Source organism: Chrysemys picta, chromosome 2 (genome assembly GCF_011386835.1).
Source record: "Chrysemys picta bellii isolate R12L10 chromosome 2, ASM1138683v2, whole genome shotgun sequence".
Taxonomy (NCBI): Eukaryota; Metazoa; Chordata; order Testudines; family Emydidae; genus Chrysemys; species Chrysemys picta.
Genome location: NC_088792.1, coordinates 81,968,790 through 81,992,053, shown reverse-complemented (window position 1 = coordinate 81,992,053; position 23,264 = coordinate 81,968,790). Strand labels below are relative to the sequence as shown.

The following is a 23,264-nucleotide window of genomic DNA, read 5'->3' as shown; positions in this document are numbered from 1 at the left end:
CCCAATCCTGCAAAATCAATGGGGCTATGCATGTATGTAAAGTTAATCATGTGAGTGACTCATGGCTGGATTTGGCACTCAGACCCATCTCTATCTACTTCCAGAGTGTTGTGAAACTTAATCCATTTTTGGAAAACATTTTGTGATGACAGGCACTATAGACGTGAATATTACTCTTACTAGGATTTTCTTGTTGAAATATTTAAGAAAGAAATTTGTATGTGTATCAAATAAGGTGTGCATGTTCATATACTTGAACTAGAGAATATAAAATGCTGATCTGTATCTGAAGAAGCCTTTTGAGCATATGGAGAATATGACTATTTTATTGAAGCAAAATTGTGAATTTCCAGTGACTTTTGAATAAATTAAAGGAATATTCAAGCTGAAATTATGTCTTCATATTGTTTTTTTTAAATAATTTGCTGTTCACTGCTACACGTTTGTAAAGTCGCAGTAGTTAAACATGACAGTAATAGAATTTTACACAAACTAGAGAAATTCACTTGCTCTGAGGAGTGAATGTAGTAAATCCCCATAAGTGATTGTTTCCCCCAAACAGAACTCATCAGTTACTGAGTAACAATGCATGAATTTTCACATAAACTCACCTAAGCCCCATCTGGCAGCTTGATGATAAAACATGCAATCTGATTTGCCTACATATCCTCAAACTACTTCTGTGCTATTAAGACAGGTAATATCTACTGCAATCTTCTCATCTTAAGTTGACATCAAGACATTATTCCTTCCATCACACAGATCATGTCACGAAACTGACAAATAGAATGAGTCTTCATTAAATATCACTTAATACATGATCCTTAAATGCCAAGGACAGCAATAAAAACCTGACATGTCAAGGTAACTTGTCACCTTAGTCACTCGGTGATTTTGATGCTGCCATTAACTGTCAGACAACTGGCAGATGTTTATCTTATTAAAATTCAACCACAGAGCAGCAAATCAAGAAGCTGTACTTTTATAAATGAGCTATTGGTTTACTACTATACAATGCTAATTCATATCCAGAATTGGCAACTTGCTTGCATTTGGGAAACAAAATTTTGCAAAGCAATCGAGATTAAGTTTACTTATAGTATAAATATGTGTGGGTAGATTTTATATTTATATATACATACACACACACACACACACACAAAATGTAAAATGTTTTATTTTTTATGTTTAATATAAAAGAGACACTTTGGAGTTACTTTCTGCAAAGCAGCCTTTTTGAATTGGTAATAAAGTGTCAAGCAAATTAGTTCAAACTCATCCAGATTCTGGTAAAGAAAACAGATGACAGTCTCGAGGAATAAAGTTTAATTTCTTTTTAACAATCAGAAAAGAAACACTTAACAAGAAATGGTAAATAAATCAGCTCTAAACAGTGGCCTCACCTACATTAAACATACCAGTTGGAGTTACTGTGCATAAAGTGTATTATACAGGTAAGGCATATATCATGAACATATAGTTCTATCTCTAGTTAAGCTTGCCCAACACTTTCCATTATAAAACACTCTGTTTAGTTGTTTGTTACTCTGCCAAACTAACTTTTTGGGCTGACATTTTCCATGCCAGCTGTCTGCCTCAGGCTGAATTTTTTGGAAAGTTTCGGCAAAAAGAACTGAGCCATTTCCAAGAACAAGGACAGGGGAAAATATATTTTATTCCATATGTTATCAAAATTATTAGAATTGCATTTTTAAGAGGCTCTTGCACCTCCATATTTTGACTTAAAATTTTGCAGGAGAGACAGCATGGCACCAAGAATGTGCTATTTTACATAGTTTTTCAGAGGAATATGGTCATTTGACCAAGTTATAAGCCTTTGAAAAAAATCACAGTTTGCACATGCCCAGTAGAGTCTGGTTAGAGTTTGGCAGCTAAACTCTACATGTTAATGAGCATGCTTCATTCCAGGGTGTAGAAACTGAGCAGGAGGTTCCCTGCAATTGCTGTTCCTGCAATTGCGGCTGCTGTGGTGCAGGGCACTGGAATCGAAAGCTGGGACACTGTCTCTCCTGTGCTCTCATTGTTCCTGCTGCTGGCTCTTACGCAAAGTGGAGGAGTGCAAACTGCCTGACTGGAATGCAGAGGGGACAAGAGTCAGACCTGAGGGTGATAGTGAAGGGAGTAGACTGGGACTCCCATTATAGAAAAAGCTAAACCAACTATACAGCTTTACCCTAAACTTTCTGAGACGCAGTGTAGCTAAATGGATAAGATTTGGTTCCACAACAGTAGCAACTTAAATACTATTCCCTGTCAGAGGTGGCCTTCTGCAACTCAGATCCTCAGTTGTATGATCTGTAAAATGGGGGGAAATAATACTTGCCTTACTCCTAAGACAGGCATATAAGGTCTTGCTCAATAATAACTGAAGAAAATAGAAAATTATTAAAACCAGTCCATGAAAGAAGTAAGACTTGAACTTGTGATCATCTGGCTCCCAGCCCAGTGCTTATCCCTCTAAACCAAAGATTAATTTTGCCCATCAAAATAGAGGTGAAACACAGGGTGCCCTGGCTCAGGGCCCAACGACAGGGGCCCCCAGGGCCAAACAGCTGTGGTGGCAAAGCTTGGTCCTGCCAGCTCCTGGGGCTCCTGCTGCAGGCTCCGCCCGCACCTACCGGCAGCCAAGCTCCCCCCTTCCCTGCCTCCTCCCCTAAGAGTGCCGCATTCCCACCCCTCCCGCTCCCTCTCAGCGCTGCCCCCACCACCAAACAGCTGTTTGCCGGTGCTCAGGTCACTCCAGGAGGGAGGGGGAGGAGTGGGGCCACAGCGCCTCGGGGAGGAGGTGGAGAAGAGGCAGGGGCGAGGCCTTTGGGAAAGGGCAGAGCAAAGGTGGGGCCCCCTCACTCCCCCTACACATACTCTTCCCCCCCCAACGTGAACAGTTCAGGGCAGGGGGCTGGGAGCACCCCCACAACCCCAGCTCCCTGCCCTGACTCCTGCACCCCCCTCACACATCCCCAGCCCCCTGCCCTCCCTGATTCCCGCACCCCCCACACATACCCAGTCCCTCCACGCCCTGACTCCTGCAACCCCCACACGCCCCCACCCTGAGCACAAACGGGAGTTCCTGCAGTGCCCCCCCCCCACATTCCCACCTGCATCCCTCGGACCAAATAGGAGCTGCTCCAGGTAAGTGCTCCACGCCCCAACCATGAGCCCCCTCTTGCATCCTAACTCCTGTCCAGACCCTGCACTGTAACCCCCAGCCCGCTCCTGCACCCTAACTCCCTCCGAGACCCTGCATCCCCAGCCCTGACTCCTGCACCCCTTCACATGTCCCCAGCCCCCTGCCCTCCCTGATTCCTGCACCCCCCCACACACACACTCCCAGCCATGACGCATGCACCCCCAGCCACCTGCCGTCCCAGACTCCACACTAGGTGAACCCCCCCATGACCCCAGCCACCTGCCCTGACTCCTGCATCCCCCCTCACATATCCCCAGCCCCCTGCCCTCCCTGACTCCTGCATCCCCCCACACACACATACCCAGCCCCCCCAAGCCCTGACTCCTGCAACCCCCACACCCTGAGCACAAATGGGAGCTCCTGCAGTCCTACCGCCCAACATTCCCACCTGCACCAAATATGAGCTGCTCCAGGTAAGCACTCCACGCCCCAACCTCCTGCCCCAACCCTGTGCCCCCTCCTGCCCCAACCCTGAGCACTCTCCCACACTCTAACTCCTGGCCAGTCCCTGAACCCCAACCCCCAGCCTGCTCCTGCACCCTAACTTTCTCCAAGACTCTGCACTCCCAGCCTTGAGCCCCCTCCTGCACCCTAAGTCCTGGCCAGACCCCACACCCCAACATTTTTTATGTTTATATATTTAAAAAAAAAGTGCTCTTATCCAAAATGCTTTACAATAGTTAGCAAACGGTACAAACTTTATTTGGAAAGATCATTAAGTGGTCCGCCGAGACCCTCAGCGATTTTTCAAGTGATCTGTGGAAAAATAAGTTAGACTACAAAAACAATCAAGGCACCTCACTTTATTTTCATTTACTTCCTATTACTTATAGGAGGAGGATGAAGAAAAAAAAAGAATGAAAAACAGGGGTGGGGAGGGAGATGAGAGAATGTTCTTTTTCTTGGCTGGGCCCGAGGGGCCCCAAAAATGAAGCTGAGCACACGGCCCGACTAACTCTAAATCCGCTGCTGGGCAAAATCTCTCTCCCTCCAATTTAGCAGCTTCTTTTTCGTGCTCTTTTTACTTAAGTAGAAATTGTCATTTTTGACTGGAAGGGCCAAAAGATTTCAGAAAGCCTTGGGTTGTAATTCAAAAGAGGGGGTGGTTGACATTTGTGTGAATTTTGAAGTTGGTGGGCGGTGTGGTTTTTGAGTAAAAGGGATATAAAATTTGATGAGGCATACTATGCAAAATTTCTGAAAAAAATGTGATTTTTACTGTTTATTTCTTTTTCCAGGAATGCTTGCCAGGCACCAAAATATTCTCAAAATTCACACCCCCCCTCATGGAGTGCTGTCCACTTTACTTCTTCCTAAAGCAACCGACCATTTCAACTCTAAAGAAGGTATAAGTTTCTGCCAAAGGCAAAAGTCTGATGTAGTCTTAACTATGTTCCTCCATAACACAAAATAAGAAGAGGAAAGCAAACTACTTTTACAATGAGTTATGATATAATGTTGAAGTAGCTTGGTTCACACTCCCATGCTTAAGCATCTGCAAACATCTGTTATAAACTCTTGGCGTTAGACATTCATAATTCAGTCCAGGAAAGAAACTGCATACTTCTACTTTTTATCAGTTATAAAAAACACATGTAGCTATACACTGCCAGGTAGATTTGAATTTAAGAAATCTTGTGGTGGACTATCTGCATTGATCAATACCGACAGTACACATTTACATGCTCAGGATCTCCCAGACCACCACACTTATAGCACAAGCAATGGCTACCCTACCAGGCAAGGAAAAATGTCTTCTACACTTCTGTAATCTGAAGCCCTGTCAGAATTCTCAGCTTAGACAACCCTTGCAGATTTATCATCTCCTCGTACACTTTTCTCTTAGGAAAAAAGAAATGTTAGTGAACATAAAAAAATAACCCCAAAAACTTTATAGTCAAATAGTACAACGCTCTAGCACAATAACTGCCAACCTTGAACTTCTAAGGAGACAAAACAAAGTGCTCTTTTGATAAGGTGCTGACTGCCAATATAAAGCTGGTCTAAATTAAAGTGCAAGTTACACACTGTACATGTTTCAGGGTGGTAGCCATGTTAGTCAGTGCCATGAGTACTGCTCGTTCTTTACACTGTACATGGTACACCTATAATACTTGCAGTCCAGCTGATGAAAAGCCACGAGCAATGAACCATTAAAAAAAAGATGCAATTAGGCAAACAGAAATATTTTTAAACTATCCACTTTAAAACCCCCACCATGCACATATTATGTATTTTGATGGGAGATAATAGTCCTTCACTTTAGGAATCTGGTGAGCCCACATCTGGAATTTGCATTTAGGTCATTACCAACATTAAAGAGAAGTTGGTGGGAGTTCAGAGAAGAGCAATAAGAATGACTGAGGAGCAAGAATAATTGATTGGTGAAGGAAAGTGTACAGAACTAATTACAGGCAGGTTTGATAGCACTGCTTCCAGAGGCTGCCTGACACTTCCCACTGTCAGACCTTTTCAGTTGCTTATAACTTTGACAAACGTTAACTGTTTTTGTGCTGAAGTTTTACATGTTAGGTAACTGCCTCAGGCTGAACTTTTTAGAAAAATTTCATCCAAATTTAAAAAATTCTACCAACCTTTTCTTTGAGAGGTTCTAGCACCCACTTTCCCATTTTTTGGATCAACAGGAGGATTTTTTTTTTAAATCAGGGTTGTGCCTTTTGATGATTTGATGAAAATCCAACCAAATTTGGCCAAGCTATAAGCCTTTGAAAAATCATAGTTCACATCTGCTCTGTAGAGATTTTTGAGAATTTAGCAGTTAAAATCTTCAAAGATTCCATCACGCTCCAGCCCCTTATAGCTCCCAAATGTTCATACCCTGCTGATGACTCATATGGGTGTCAATTTTGGAGTGCTTGACTTTGCAGCCTTAATATTCTTTTAAGGTAGTTTTTTGCATGTAATACATATCTAGATTAGCTAAGTCTCAAGATACCTGATAAATCTACTAATCTTTGAAGGGTGTAAAACTAAATAGAGACAGCATAGTACAAGAGGATATAAACTGGAGTAACTGGTTGAAATTTAGAAAGTGAGTTTTACACTAAATATCAGGGAAAGTTTCCTGACCTAGATCTTTAAGAGATTGTGGGATGATTTTCCTCTAGGGTTCTCACCACTTTTTCTTAGAGGCATTTAAAACTAGACAGGACAAAGCACTAGAAAATATATCACTGGAATCTATAACAGTATGTAAAGGTTCTTCAAAGACCTATGGAATCAATCACCTCGTTGGCTACAGCAGTCCTCTTCCCAGTGTCGCCACTACAGAGAAACCTCGCTAATCTGATCGTAGCACTGGGATCAGACCGGCATAATCAAGTGAGGAATCAACTATTATCCTGGGTAAGCATGTTACTCCTGCAATTTTTATTGAGTACAAAATAATAAATATAAACTGGACCTGGCAATTTACTGGTATTTTGTTACCCCAATCACAATCCTGAGCTGGCTGAAATTGAAAAAGTCTTGTATTGAAGTGCACTCATAACTTGGGAGAAGAAAGTCCTTTCTATCATTTTCTAGTGACCCTCTCCAGCCAACATATATTGTTCCTGATGAAGCTATGTTTGCCTGGTGTGGTTAAAAGCAGAGGTCAACCGGATGCACAGGGGAAAACAACAGGCAGGGGAAACACTCAGAAAATCCTGTCCCTAAAAATAATTATAGAAGCTGGCCAGTACTAGCAGTGCACTGCACTGCACCTGGACTTGCTTGGGACTCACGGTGCTGTGGAGACAATATGCTCATCTCGTGGGAAAAGAGACTGCCTCATATTGCCCAACAGCTAACCCTTTCTGGCTTACATCGGCAAGCTTTGAAGTGAGGCCAGAGCCAGCCCAATGCTTCTTGGCTGAAAAAGTGCTAATATGGGGCAAGGAGGGACCTAAACAAACAAACAAAAAAATCAGAGGTGGTATCCTAAGGTTTCCCTCAAGGATATGGGTATCCTAAGGGAATTTTTAAGTTTTAATTAATAGTGAGTGACTAAATAACAGTGGTTTTTAATCCCAGTCTATTTACAGTATTTTAGAGTCCATCTGGTATCTGTTTTCATTGATGGCCTCACAAAAATATATATATTATATAATTTGGTTTATTGGATCAGATGTGATTTTAAAAGTCTAGGGAGAAAAAAGCCAGTGTATTTTTCATTCCATCTAAACTAAACAGCAACATGAATTATTGACTGGGTAAGTTTGTTTGCTTTAATGAAAAAAAATCTCTTTTAATGTCAAGAATGGATGTATTTAATAAACTAGTATGGTTGAAGCTACACAAATATATGACAAAATAATTGAAGGGTTTAATTAAACAAAATCTCAGTCTCACATACAGCAGGTGTTCATTTGATTCATACCACCCTAATATTAAAATAGACAAACTACTCATAGCTTGCAGATCTGTGAACTGATCACAACAAATATTTTACATTTCAGAATAATTTTGATTTCAATATGGGGAGTTGTAGCAAAACACGCATAAGTCTGTCTTAGTATAGTTTAAATAAAGTTAAAAACCTAACATAATTTCATTGTATTATGAAATTAGAATTCAATGTGTCCATAATGTACTTTTATGAATTTAATAAACTCAAAAAGCATTTATAAATGGAATTTTTGGCCAAATTTTCAAACTTGGGTTCCTGAAGTTAGGCTTCTATGTCTATATCTTGAGGCCTAAATAAAAGTGGCCTGATTTTCAAAGGTGCTGAATACCTGTAGCAGCCACTGAATTTAATAGAATCTGGGGGTGCTCAGCACTTCTTAAAAAAATCAGGCCATTTTTAGGTTGCCTAGGTATGGCTTTAGGAGTCTACATTTTAGGTACCCAAGTTGGAAAATGTTGGCCTTTTAATTTTATCACTTTGCATGAACTCTATGACTTTATTTGAATAATGATAGAAATATTACAAAATTGTTGAAAATAATAAATGGATGGAGACTTCCATCTGGGGGAATAGGGAAAACAAAAATATTTCACATAAAATGACTGGGGCAATAATTATGGTCTATGAAGTCAATAAAACATAAAAGTAGACCATAAAAATACAAAGGGTGAGCAATCTAACCTGAATAAACTTTATAGAAACTAACAAGGGTACAAAATTGAGAAAAAAAGACTAGTTAAACTACTCTATTGCAATACTGCAAATAAACTAACAAAATAAAAAACTCACAAGCCAGCCTTCTCCCCAACCTTCCCCACTAAATAAATCCCACGTACACAAACCTATTCTATTATTTTCTATTCAGGTTCTTATATTATGATCATCTAGTATGAGTTATCTAGGACTACCAATAATTTCAATCTTAAGTGCACAAATATGTCCCATTTGCAGATGGTGGGACCCATTGCAGTGTATCAGGGACTCCAGAAAAAGAATAGGAGAGGGGGTCAACAAAGCAGTGAAACTGTGGTGACCTCTCAAAAACCACCAAGTCCTCATATATGTTACTTGGGCTATCTTATACTAATTGTGCATTTGGTCTTTCAAACAGAGATGGGAATGCAAGCATACGAGTTAAATGTACAGTGTGTTCTGTGAGAGACAACAGTCAAATATATGGGACTATGCTATAAGAACTGCTAGTGAGACTAAACTAAAACCAAAGTGATTTAAAATAATGCATACAATGTACAATGTTTAAATATACTGCATTGGACAATAATGTATTCTGCTACTGTGCAAGTCAGGGTAGAATTTTGACACTCTATTTGGCAGTATTCTAATATTTAGAAGTTTCTAGGTTAACTGTTATTCCATATACTGTAATTTCTATAACATTTTATAATACATTATCAGCCACCTCAAAACTAGATTTGCTATATGATTTCTTATCACTACATGGGAAAATCCTTTAAAAATGGATTGCAGTTGCCCTTGCTTGGTCACAGAGATTAATCCTGAGAAGGTACAAGAGTGCATATGTTTCATATACAGACTGATAAATTGGTACAGCAGAAAATGCATCATAAGAGCACCCCTCTTTACAAAAACGATTAATTCTGTATCTCACAGGAGGAATTAATTTCTTATATAAAGGAAAGTATAGATTTGCAAGTGAAAAATAACAGGAGATTGATAGAGAAGGGAGGTGGGATAATTGGTTAGACGTGTATGTTGTTTGTGTGTTATAAATTGGTTACATTACTTGTTGGCTTCTGGCTTTGATCACTCATATATAGCTTTATATTATGTTAAAATAAAAATGTTAAGAGAGTTAGGAATCTCTCCACAACAATTCCAATAAATTATCTGCATCTAACCAATATAAGATTACTATCCAATCAAACTGCTTCTATTTTAAATTAATGTTATAGTCCTTCTGGTTTATTTGCGGGGAGGAAGGGGTTTAGGATTTTTTAAAGTGAATTTAGTGCAGGTATAATACAAACATTTTAAGTTTTCACGCACTGCTTGGCCAGCATGCCTTATCCTTGAGTTGAATGGATCAGCTTTAGAGGGTGAGAAGACAATTCAGTCTGCGTTCATTAAAAACCAAAGAAGCTCTGTAGGCCAAGCTCATTCTACACACAAGGGGCTCCTGCACCCCTCCATTCTCTCGCAAAAGCTCCCTGTGTATCACCCTCCCATCTCTCTTTTTATCAAGAACTCCCTGTTAAACCCCCACAAACAGTCCTTCATGCCAGGGGCTCTGTGTGGTCCCAATTTTCCCCTCCTCCAGATTCCCGATTCCCCATTCCCACCTTCCCCCCATGCCAGGGGCTCTGTCCCCTCCCCCTCCATTTCCCCCCATACACATGCCAGGTGATCTGTGTCACTTCCCCCATACCATTGCCTTCCATTCTCCACCCACGCCAAGCATTATGTGTGCACCCTCTTCCACGCTGACCTCCTATTCCCCCAATGCCAGGATTTCTGTATGCCCCCCAAACCTCCTGCCCCCCACACCACAGTCCTCAGTCTTCCCACCAGCGTTTCTGTTTGCCCCCATTTTCTCCCTCCCACATATTAGGAGGTAAGAATGAGTTGCAGCCCGACTCAACACTCCAGATCCACCCCTTCCACTGGGAAATCTCTGCCCCAATTGTGACAAGGTCTGTGGATCCTGGATTGATCTCATTAGCCACCTGCAGATCAACCTGTGAGAACTGGCTATCATTTTATGGATGACAATCATCCAAGGAAAAGTTTTCATTCTCCATTTTCATCAATAATTCCTTATATAAAAAGTCAAAATTACTGAATTTACCTACAATATTTTTAAAACATTAAGTTGAATCTCTTAATATAAACTTATGCTCTACCCCTGAGCAATTCAATATAGTTATTGCTGAAATCAATAATCTTTAATATCAAAGAAATGTAGAAAATATAAAATTACTGGCCCAAATTCATCCTCGATGTAACTCCACTGAAATAAAGTTACAGCAGGGATTAATTTGCCCAGTTGGCTACTATCCCACACCTGCGCAAGCAAGACAAATTTCAGACTGGTTTAGTGGATCATACATGCTTATGCTGGGGGCGGGGGGGGGGGGAGGCAAAACCACACACAGAATAGCAAACCACAATAGTTGTGGCACTCCTGCTAAGCAATAGACCATATTATTGTTCTACGAAGAGTCATCCAAGCACCTTGATTTGTATTTTAGAAATCTTTTCCTTTGGATTTATTTATTTTTATTACCTTTTTAGAATTTAAATTATTTTAAGTTGTTTATGATCAGGTGGTCTTGACAAAAACAAACAAACAAACAAAAAGTTATGGTACCTAGCAGAGATGGACACTGATCTGGCTGCCCCAATAAAATGATCAATAAAGACAAAGAAACCTCCTTCTAAAGCCATATTTTACAGCTCATGAATACCTTTCCTTGGAGAAAATCACAAATACTTGAATTACCTTTTTTATACATTTAAACTCAAATATTGATAGACTAATTAAAATGAAGAAATTGCTGTGGACTCAGGAATAGTTACTAAAAATATTGCTGGATACAGACTATATAGCATCATTTTTAGAAGTTTCTCTCTAGATGTTGCATTACTACCACCTACTGTTCATCACTATTTTAACTGATAGTGCCTATCCACTTTTATTCTCTCCTCCTGACTAGTCATGTTTAAAAATATAATTAAATGTCACAGATGCCAGTTGCTGCTAATTTTAATGGAAAACAAAATATTCTTTAGGGATTTGTGTTTCAAGGGCCAAGGAATCTGTTTACAATCTATATCTGAAGACTGCATTCCATGAACATAGCTAAAAGCTTGCAACTGAAATAGACATTTTCCCACTGTGACTTCCATTCAACCAACAAACTGTACGTTTGACATACCATGTTTTACTATCAACTCCAGTAATCACTGATTGCTAAATCAGATTCTCTTTTAGGGAAATAGATTAATGGTTAAGGAAAATAAAGTTTAATATTTCATTATTTGGTTTTAAGCAGCGTTCTTTGATGAAATATTCTGTAATTGCCATGTCACATTTATTGAATCTCCAGATTTGTACTTTAAACACCAAAAAAAAGGAAGTTTGCTTGTGAGAGTAAGTGGAGATTACTCTGAAAAAATAACTCCCTGAAAGAGAGCCCTACACATTAATTGCACCATGGATAATGTCTACATTTTATGAGTTTAGTGGTATGCTACAGTGAACCTTGCATTACAGGAGACGCAAGAAGGCTCAGGAGGTATACTAAGCAATTGTTGTAAGCATGTGCAAACAGTACAAGTAAAAATTCACTGACTGTTTTCTGTGTGTAAATGCTTTTGCTTGCATGGTTATATTCCTTAACATAAATATCCTTGATGCATTTAAACAGTTTAACCATAAGCCTGGTTCCCAAACTTGTTCTGCCGCCTGTGCAGGGAAAGCCACTGGCGGGCCAGGCCGGTTTGTTTACCTGCCGCGTCCGCAGGTTTGGCCGACTGCGGCTCCCAGTGGCCGCGGTTCACTGTTCCAGGCCAATGGGAGCTTCTGGAAGCAGCAGCCAGTAAGTCCCTCAGCCCGTGCTACTTCCAGCAGCTCCCATTGGTCTGGAGCAGCGAACCGCAGCCACTGGGAGCTGTGATTGGCTGAACCTACGGTCGCGGCAAATAAACAAACCGGCCCGGCCCGCCAGGCTTTCCCTGCACAACAAGTTTGCGGAACCACTGCCATATGCAATTTACATCACTACTAATCTGCTCAATTTTGATAAATCAGAATTCCCACTCTTCCTTGCACCTCTTTTCCATGCATGCATCTCTTTCAATACATATCTCTAAAGTACATTATTAGCATCATACATAAATGATGGCAATCTGACACAGTGCTAAATATCCCACAGCCAGATAACTTACAAGAGGATAAAATTACTGAGAAAATTAATTGTGTATAATGAGTATCCTTGGTCAAAAAGCTGTGCGTGTACTTCAGCTTTAATGGCAATGATACGGAGGTCTCAGATGAACTCAAAGACGTGTGAAGCTCAACAGGGAAGGAATTATCTATCAGCACTGAAGTTATTGTACATTGAGTGAAGGGTTCACCATACATATAAATGTGTATTGAATTAGGGGTTATGTTTAGCAACATAAATGTGTTTCACAACAACTACCCCAATAAGAACAGAATAAACAAAGACAAATTCTTGATGCATTGGACTATCAATGTATGTACTTCATTCATTGCAGCAATTTTCTCATTACACTGTATAGAATGAAACAAAGAGCCTAAAGGCCAGTTCTGCAGGGAAGAAAGTACAATATACTTGATCAAGAGTTAAAAGCTAATTAATCTTGCAAATGCAGACACACTGCAGTAACATACTATTAATAGGCATATTCCGATATCTTGCCTGTCTCTGAGGAAATCAGTACCATTTTGACCAGAAGTAGCAAATTATGTGCTCTTTGCAACCTCTGACTATTGCAAAAATTAGATTAAAAAATGTAAACTACAGTTCCAATAAAATAAATGCAGAAGCAAAGATGATTCCAAGGGATTTTGCTTTATTACAAAAATCTTTATTCACTGTCTTTATTGTACATCTCAGAGAAGGAAAAAATCCACAAAAATTCAGACTGTATAAAGCATTAACACTGCCTGGACTTAAGAATATTGATAAAAATTATTACAATATTTAATGTTGAGGAAAATTCAGGTCAGCCACCACCACTTCCTCCCAAAGAACCAGACAAGGGTGGCAGGCTGGGCTAGGTATGTTGGGTCTCCCTTCCTGATCAATTACAGGCTGGCTTTCCCTTAGGTAGTGCCATTGATTACTTCTCCTTCCTTAAGGAACTCTCTGATTAGCCAGGGGGAGAAGCAAAGAGCCACTCAAACTGTCCTAATTCTTGAAGTTAGGCATGTAAGTGTTTGCAGGATTAAGGCCATATTCAGTTTCAAAAGGGTTTTGTTTGTTTAACAGACCCAGCACACTTTTTAAGACTACTGCACTAAAAAATAAATTTACAAGTTTTAAGGAGATTTTCAAAATTATCTCAAACAAATACACTTTTTATTTTTGTTTGCGCACATATACTTTAGTAATTGTAAAACTGTGAAATGGATATTTTAGCTGTTTGGGTTTTTTTAACCAAATTCAAGTAGGACCTTTTGTACCAAAACGCTGACCTTTGCCAACCAAAAATAAATAAATGCTATTGGTGTAACCTATGGAAACCTTGAAAAACAATTAATTACAAATGTGACAAACTGCCTACATAGGCGCACTAGCGGGCTATACTGATATAATTCATTCCAACCCTTTATTTAGGCTCAGATTTTCAAATACGTTTATGGGAGTAAGATGCCCAAATCTCCCAATTCAATGGGAGTTGGGCACCTTACTCCCTTAGGTTCCTTAATCAACTTGGTCAGATATATTTGGATACTTCAAATAACTTGAGTAGAAAGTTGCCATTTAATCAAGAAAGGTAAAATTCTGAATGTGCTAAAAGGGAATAAAAGAGCTCAAGAAAGAATAAAATTAAGAATGTTGGACATGATATTAGTGGATAGGATTTTCAAAAGCACTTCCTATTCAAAGTTAGACTAGTCAGTGGAACTTGGGGTCCTAAGTCATTTAGGTGCTTTTGAAAATCCCATGTAATAACAATGTCTAAGATTTTCAGATGACCTGTGATTGTGTGTGCCCATATGAAACACCCAAAATGGATGTGATTTTTTCATAACATGCTAAGCACCCACTCTCTGAACACTGGGACCCTTTAAGAGTTAGGAAGCCAAAAATCACTAGTCACTTTTGAAAATCTTGGCTTATATGCAGTTATGTGCTAAACTACTGCAATATGCACTATGGTGATGATATATAGAGCAAGATTAACTGCTTATTTTCGCTGAAGTAAAAGGAACACACCTGATTGAAATAAGTGAAAAATACTGTATAATAAAAAAAGCTTATTAAAAATAATGATCTGTTAAGGAAGCTCTGTCAGTACAGTTCTCTTGTTCACTTTCTAGCATGGACAAGATTATTTGTTCATAAACCTATGATGACCTGTTTTATTTTATATTTAGGCCTAAATGAGGCTGGAGAAAAGGCAAACAGCATGATTTGATGAACAAATACAGTGCAACCAGCAGGAAGTCATTTGTTATTGTTTTAATCGATTCAGGTTGAGATGAATGTTCTCTTTGGAATACCTTCAGAGAAACAAACAGGAGCAAATGCAGGGACTTAACTACACAGCAATCTGCCAATTGTCTCTTGGATATTCATAAGTCACAGAACTCTTCCACCTTTAGATTTTATTTCAGTTGTAATAAGAAGCCATAAATAATTAAAAGTCATGTAATAAATTATTCAGCTAAGTGCACAGTTTCCAAGGAATCATAGCATGAGTCTAGGTTAATGGTATAATGCAAGTCAGAGGCAGAAGTTGAGCCGACACCCCACAATTACCACATGCAGGAACAGTGCAGGGTGTTTGGCACTTCTCAGCATATGCCTTCCACCAAGGGGACATATTAATACCTACTGAATATTTATGAAGTAAAAATCCCTATTGCCTACTGTGTACTTCTGTTGCTTGTCCATGCATGGTTATGAAATAGTGAGACTTAACCCAAAGCTCCTCTTCATACAATTGATTGGGACATTCATTATCCACAGATGATAGCACTGTCTTCCCAGTGTCAACAGTTGTATAGCAAGCCACTGATATCACAGGAACATTGATATATTAAGTAATTTAACTATAATAAATAACTCAGCTATAGGCTAAGTAAGGAATTATCTTGGGGGGGGGCGGGGGGAGAGGAATCCCAGGAGTAGCTAACAAAAGTGATGTAAGAAGCGATTGCATTGATATCACCATATTTATTTTTAAATGCTGGCACTAAGCTCTTGCTCTAGAAGGCTAGGGATCTGATTCTGAGTGGATCATCAAGAAACAATACAGTACTAATGATTGCGAAAAATGAAAGTAAACTTCTCAGAAATCTAAAAAATATGCAACCTTGTAAATATTGGAGGATTATGGTTCAAGAATCTCATAAGAATGTGGATTTTTTCCTGCATTTTGTAAGTGACAATAAATATGACTAGTGCCAATGGTCTTCAAAAGGAACCATTAAAAATCAATGTAACAATGACACCCTGGTCCCAAAAACGTATGTCAGTTAGTTTCCTTCCTGCTATCCTATCCTATCTCCTAGAACTGGAAGGGACCTTGAAAGGTCATCGAGTCCAGCCCCCTGCCTTCACTAGCAGGACCAAGTACTGATTTTGCCCCAGATCCCTAAATGGCCCCCTCCAGGATTGAACTCACAACCCTGGGTTTAGCAGGCCCGTGCTCAAACCACTGAGCTATTCCTCCTCCTATGAAGCATTGTTCCCCATCTAGCTACAATGCTGAAACTTCTTCCTGATGTTTTACATCAAGGACAAACCTGGACTTCAAGAGATGAGTGTGAGAAAGTTTTTAAGAAAGACTAAGGATTTACTAGTCTGAGCTTCTAGTACACTTCAATCCTAATTTTGCCAATAAAACTGATACCATGAATCCCCAGATTGACTGGAAGCACATATATCCATCCCACGTTGTTCCCAATGTGTCCAGTACAGTCTTCATTCTATATCCTGACCTAAAAACAAAGCAGCAAGTTTAAAGATTTTAAAAAAATCTGAAAACTACACGTGACTTCATGGTTTCCTTGCCACCACATTTTCAGTAATCTTACCCAATCTTGAGGTAGCACCCAAAGGCCCCAATTAGGTTTAAACCCCATTGTGGTAGATGCTGCATGAACATATGGGAAGAGTTTACAATCTAAACAAAGACAAATTAGAGACATAGTGACAATTAGCAAATTGTCAACTCCAAGAAATGATTTCTGGAGGAAGGGCATGGGTTATATTCCCAGCTCTCTCACTGATATGCTGTATGAATTTGGGCAAAATTTACTTAACCTCTCAGTTTTAGTTCACTCATCTACAAACTGAGGATAATAATTCTTTATTTTCATAGTTTTACAAATTGCTTACAGATGAAAATATAAAAGGTGTTATATACATGCAAAAGATTATTATTTATTATGTAATATGTACTGCAGCATATGCTTGGGCTAGAAAAATGACTGAGTTGCAAAGAATGCCTTTAGGCTAAATGTGCACAGCACTAAGGGTATGTCTACACTGGCAGAGTTACAGCGCCGGCAGTTTCAATGCCACTCAGAGCGCTGAAGTGAAACCGCTGTTGTGTGTTCACACTTTCAGCTGCCTGAGCAATAGCATGTTCATACATGCGGCACTTGCAGCGGTATTCGGAGCGGTGCACTCTGGGCAGCTATCCCACAGAGCATCTCTTCCTCCTCTGCTGCTAAGAGTTGTGGGAAGGCAGAGGGAGTCGCGGGGCATCCTGGGTCCTGTCTCAATACCCCGTGATGCATTGCTTCGCATCCCACCAATCCCTGTGGTTCTGTTCACATTTGGCGCCATCTTTCAATAGTTTGTGTACTGTGTGCCCTGCCTCTTCAGTCTGCAGAAATGGATCACGAACTGTTGACCAGTATGTTGCTCACTCTGACTAACATGTCATGAGTGGCAGTGGAGTTATTCCTTAAACTACAAAGGCAAGAGACGTACGAAATTGATCTCGCCACACGTACTAGCTACGACACGAGATTGCTTGCATTCACGAAGGTGCTGACCACAGTGGAACACCGCTTTTAGGCTCGGGAAACAAGCACTGAGTGGTGGGATCACATTGTCATGCACGTCTGGGATGATGAGCAATGGCTGCAGAACTTTTGGATGAGGAAAGCCATATTCATGGGACTGTGCAATGAGCTCACCCCAGCCCTGCGGCCCAAGGACACGAGAATGAGAGCTGGCCTGCCATTGGAGAAGCGCGTGGCGATTGCACTGTGGAAGCTGGCTACTCCAGGGATCATATCCAACCTTCTCCTTTGGAGTACAGTGCATTGGGTACTGTACTTCAGTAGGGTCAAACTGCAGAGGGATGGGTGTTGAGTGCAGTGGGAACTGAGAGTCTGCAGTGCTGGACTGTGACAGGGGAGGAGTGGAATGCTGTGGGTACAGACTGGAGCCAGGAGGTTGATAAGAGTGTGTGGGTGGTGTCTGGGGGGCGCTTGGGAAAGAGTTTTGCCGTTTGCAGTGCTAGTATCGCCTGGGGCATGTCCATTTGGTGCTCCATACCGTTTAAGAGCTGCTCTGTGGCTTCATTCTGGCATGCCGCGTTCTCCTTTCGGTCCCTCTTCTTGCTGTCCTGCCACTCCTTCAGTTCCTGTTTTTGGGCCATGGAGTGTATCATAACATCACACAGAAAGTCCTCCTTAGTTCTTCGTGGCTGCTTTCTAATTCTGCACAACTGTTTTGCTACCGATAACAAAGAGGGAGGCTGGGCTCCCAAGGTCATCTCTGTGAAGCCAAAATGCAACATTTTACAGAAACAGTATTGTTTGCAACACACAGAACACTGATTCAGTGATTTAAACACAGCCAGTATTCACATACCTGTAACTAACTGGCTGACCCAGGCAAGCACACATAAGCCACAAGACCCCCAAAATGGTGAGCAGCCACGGGGGCAGGGTAAATCAGTGTTCCTGGACCCTACTGTACACTGGGCTCTTGAGGAGAGCCAGCTCTGGGGGGGGGGGGGTGATAATCATTCCTGTCCTCACATTTTCCACAGGCTGGGTTCATTATGGAAGATATCTCGCTGCTGAGGGTGATCAGGGAATCAATCTCCAAGACTGCAGCTTCTGCCCCGGCCCTTATGCAGCTCACCTGTGCACAGCAATGGTCCCTCCTTGACGGCAGAGTGGTGCGAGAAAGTTACCATTAATGGGGCAAGAAACAAAGCAACTCTGCCAAAGAACCTGTGGCAGTGGATTGCCCAGTATCTCCATGAGAGTTTCCTGGAGATCTGAGGCAGATTCCCATGAAGTGAGGAAGTCCGTCAACAGCCTGTTCCACCGCTCAGACTAGGCATGTCATGGTACACGAAGCATACAGACAAGCCTGCTTTCTGCAACTCTCCTGCCCCCAAAAACTCGCTTCAGCGATTACCAAAATCAAATCCACTTACCAGTGACTGGCTAACCTCTTCTGGGATAGAAAAGAGCTCCTGGCTGCATGCATCTCTGACCTCTGAGTCGTCCTCTGCATGTGAGTCTCCCCCCGTCCAAGATTTCCTCCTCCTGGCTTGGTCCACTCTCAACTGGCATGCAAGCAGGGGTGAAAGTAAGCCAGTTCGGGCCGATATGGCATACCGGTAAAAAGTGGCTGCCAGCACCAGCCCGTAAGCAGCCAACGTTAAAGCACTGCCACACCGGGGCCAGTGATTTAAAAGGGCTCAGGGCTCTGGCTGCCGCTGCTGCTACCACAGCGCAGGACAGGCAGTGTGGATGGGCTGGCTGGGGGATGCTGACCCCCAGCCCTGCCCCTTCCGCCCAAGGCCCCGCCCCTTCTGGGGGCCCGGAGCCAGCCCCTGTACCAGTAACTGTTGAATGTTACTTTCACCTCTGCACACGAGCCACCAAAGTATCCACAGTGGCCTTCACCGTGGAGGTGGGGTTGCCACCAAGTATCACATCCGGCTCTTTGTAGAACCGGCAGCTCATGGGCACAATTTGCCTTCCGCGCCTTGTGGCAGGCGTTCTGCAGCTCCTTCACTTCGACCCTGCACTGTGTCCTGGTCATGGCCCCTTTCTATCATGCATCATGAAATTTGTCCGTAGGTATCATAATTCCTACAGCTGGAGCGCACCTGGGACTAGACAGCTTCCTCTCCCCAAATGCTGATGAGGTCCAGCAGCTCGGCATTGCTCCAAGTGGGGGAATTACCTGGTGTGTGGAGCAGGCCTGGCCACCTAGAAAGATGCACTAACACCACTGCACGCATCACTGAGGAAACAGGAACGGGACTTTCAAAATTCCAAAGGAGTTTACAGGGTGGGAATGACGGTTGGTCACCTGAGGGCAGGGCAGTAGAGTTCAAACTGATGACCAGAGAGACAAGAACAGGCATTGTGGGACATCTCCCAGAGGCCAGTCACAGCGCTGTAATCGACCAGGGTGTCGACACTGGCACTGCGGTGCTGTACCCCCGGCATAAAAAGCTGTATGCCTCTCGTCGGGGTGTTTTGTTTTTTTTACAGCGCTGCAACTGCGCAGTTTCTGCACACTAAATGGCTTGGCAGTGTTACTCGGGAGTTACAATGCAGAAAGCTGCTTTACTGCACAGAAACTTGCCAGTGTAGACAGGGCTTAAGTTTCACAGATCTTCAATGTAAAAGAAAAAAAACAAAACAAAAACACAAAGATATACTAGGCAAGTCTATGTAACCAACATGAATAGGAGGTTTGTTTTTTTCTTTTAAGTGACAAAACAAGTCAAAGTCAGACTTGGTGTAAGCAGGTGCAACTCCACTAGTGCCTTAACTACAAGACATGAATTTGGAATCTTAGGTTTGATTCCTGGGTTGGTCAGGGACTTCCTGTGCAACCTAGGAAAAGTCACTTAGAGCTTACATGTGCACAGATCATTGTATGGATGTTTATTTGGGGGCACAAGAAGATTGTGACCAGGCCAAAGTGAAATTGGCCTGATCAAAACTAGAAAATGTATGCAGTCAATGTTTTTTCCTAGTCTAAACTTGCAGGTGTTTAGCCACACTTGTTGCTCACAGCAGTCTACAGCAACATGGTGATTTTCTAGTTTAGCCTACACCTTAAAAAACTATAGGATGATAAGTACTGCAGAAGTGAAAAGTATTTCAGTATTATCTAATAAATAAAAAAGAAGGCAAAATTCTAGAAGCCAGATATAAACATGAACCAATAAATTACAAAACTTGATATACCAGTTAACTCAATGTGCAAGGAGTGAGTCACTCCGCATTAGAATATATTGTTGAACATGACATAGCATAATACAGGTACTGGTATTTCAGAGTCACATAGGATAATGTGTGCCATGTTGGCAATACTTCATACCTATTCTATACTTAGGCCTGGTCTACACTAGGCGTTTATGTCGAAGTTAGCGCCGTTAAATCGAATTAACCCTGCACCCGTCCACACTGCGATGCTATTTAGTTCGACATAGAGGTCTCTTTAATTCGACTTCTGTACTCCTCCCCGACGAGGGGAGTAGCGCTAAATTCGACATGGCCATGTCGAATTAGGCTAGGTGTGGATGGAAATCGACGCTAATAGCTCCGGGAGCTATCCCACAGTGCACCACTCTGTTGACGCTCTGGACAGCAGTGCGAGCTCGGATGCTCTGACCAGCCACACAGGAAAAGCCCCGGGAAAATTTGAATTTGAATTCCTTTTCCTGTCTGGCCAGTTTGAATCTCATTTCCTGTCTGGACATCGTGGCGAGCACAGCAGCACTGGCAACGATGCAGAGCTCTCCAGCAGTGATGGCCGTGCAGTCTGGGAATAGAAAGAGAGCCCCAGCATGGACTGATCGTGAAGTCTTGGATCTCATCGCTGTGTGGGGCGATGAGTCCGTGCTTTCCGAGCTGCGATCCAAAAGAAGGAATGCAAAGATCTACGAGAAGATCTCTAAAGACATGGCAGAGAGAGGATACAGCCGGGATGCAACGCAGTGCCGCGTGAAAATCAAGGAGCTGAGACAAGGCTACCAGAAGACCAAAGAGGCAAACGGACGCTCCGGATCCCATCCCCAGACATCCCGTTTCTACGAGGCACTGCATTCCATCCTCGGTGCTGCCGCCACCACTACCCCACCAGTGACCGTGGACTCTGAGGATGGGATACTGTCCACGGCCGGTTCCTCAGACATGTTAGGGGACGGGGAAGATGAGGAAGGAGATGAGGAGGGCGAGGCAGTTGGCAGCTCTCACAACGCTGATTTCCCCGACAGCCAGGATCTCTTCATCACCCTTACAGAGATCCCCTACGAAGCGTCCCCAGCCATTACCCCGGACACAGAATCTGGTGAAGGATCAGCCAGTAAGTGTTGTAAACATCTAAACATTTATTTTTAACAAAACAGGAATATTAACAATTAAAAGAATGGGTTGTTCATGATTAGTGTGCCCTAGGCGCTTAACGGTTTAGTAAGGGGCAGTGCAAGTTTTGAAAAGAAATCTAGCAATGTCCGGTTTTCAGTGATTGTCCTGCACAAGCCGCTCTACTGTGTATTCCCTGCTACTGCAGCTACAGTAAAATGCGGTCTATATGTGCGGGGATAGAGCAGTAATCCTCCTGGGACATCTCGATGAAGCTCTCCTGGAGGTAACTTGAAAGCCGTTGCATGAGGTTCTTGGGGAGAGCGGCCTTATTGGGTCCTCCGAAGTACGACACGTTGCCGCGCCACGAGATTATCAGGTACTCGGGGATCATTGCTCTGCACAGCAGGGCGGCATACGGCCCTGGTCTTTGGAGGCTTTCCCGGAGCATTCTCTCTTTGTCGCTCTCGGAGATCCTCATCAGGGTGATGTCGGCCATGGTGACCTGCTTTTAATTAGGTAGGGGAATGTTAGTGTTGGGACTGCTTTCCCGTTCCTTTACAGAACTGTCACCGCTGGTTTGCAGCCACGCGGTGGAGGCGGGAGAGGGGCAGCCGAAAGGGATCATTCCCGGGGACAGCCGCGAGGGGGTGGGACAGGGGCAGAGTTCCCGCTTGCCGGATTGCTGGCAGCAGGGACTGACATTGATTTAAATGTGAAATGAGGCCAGTGGTAATATAAAAGTTTTAAACTGCCACAAGTGTACGGCTTACCATGTCTGCCTGCAACAGAAATTCCGTTGTGCTGCCTCGCTTCTCAAATGTGCTGTTCAAGACCCCAGGCACAGAATGCGAAGGCCGAGAATTCGACCTTGTGCTGAGTGCGCATGTGAAAGGTGCTGTGCATGGTCTTGTTCACAGAGAAAGACTATGTTCTTTGTTCACAACTACATTTATCTTTCAGAGGAATTCACTCCCTTTTTCCCATTTCCACAGCCCCGTCTGCGACTGTCTCACAACCTAGCCTGGAATCACACTCCCAGAGGCTAGCGCGGATTAGGCGTAGGAAGAAGAGGACACGGGAGGACATGTTCTCTGAGCTTATGGCCTCTTCCCAAGCCCAGGCAGCACAGCAGACCCAGTGGCGGGAGAACTTGACCCGAATGCACCAAGCCAACATGGATCGGGAGGAGAGGTGGCGGCAGGAAGACCAGCAGGCGACTCAAACGCTGCTTGGACTACTGAGGGAGCAAACGGACACGCTCCGGCGCCTTGTGGATGTTCTGCAGGAACGGAGGCAGGAGGACAGAGCCCCGCTGCAGTCCATCTCTAACCGCCCTCCCCCGCCACCAAGTCCCATACCCACCTCACCCAAAGTGCAAAGAAGGAGAGGCGGCAGAGTCCCTGCTAACTCTCACTCCACCCCTGCAGAGAGCTCTAGTAGCAGAAGGCTCTCATTTCCCAAAATTTGAAAAGTTCTTTCCTTCCCGCCTGACACAAGCCCACGTCCAAGTTTCACCTCCCAATGCCATGTGTAGTTGATAATAAAAAATTCGTTTCTGTTAACTACTGTTTCAATCATGTTCTTTTGGAGGAGGA

At 42.6% G+C, this 23,264-nt stretch overlaps 2 protein-coding genes across 23 annotated transcripts in view; one reads left to right on the top strand and one right to left on the bottom strand.

Annotated features, from left to right (window-relative positions):
• The window catches only part of NEK11 (NIMA related kinase 11), a 200,073-nt gene that overhangs the window by 149,517 nt on the left and 27,292 nt on the right, over window positions 1–23,264 (bottom strand). The gene's annotated exons all lie outside the window — the stretch shown is intronic.
• On the top strand, window positions 20,689–23,231 carry LOC135981381 (myb/SANT-like DNA-binding domain-containing protein 2). Of its 2 annotated transcripts, none has more exons than XM_065583615.1 (2): window positions 20,689–21,667; window positions 22,662–23,231. In XM_065583615.1, exons 1-2 carry the CDS (start codon window positions 21,091–21,093, stop codon window positions 23,135–23,137), a joined length of 1,053 nt encoding a protein of 350 aa, XP_065439687.1. In that variant the 5' UTR covers window positions 20,689–21,090; the 3' UTR covers window positions 23,138–23,231. The 2 variants fall into 2 exon arrangements, with proteins under 2 accessions (XP_065439687.1, XP_065439688.1); XM_065583616.1 differs by having other exon boundaries at window positions 21,875–23,231.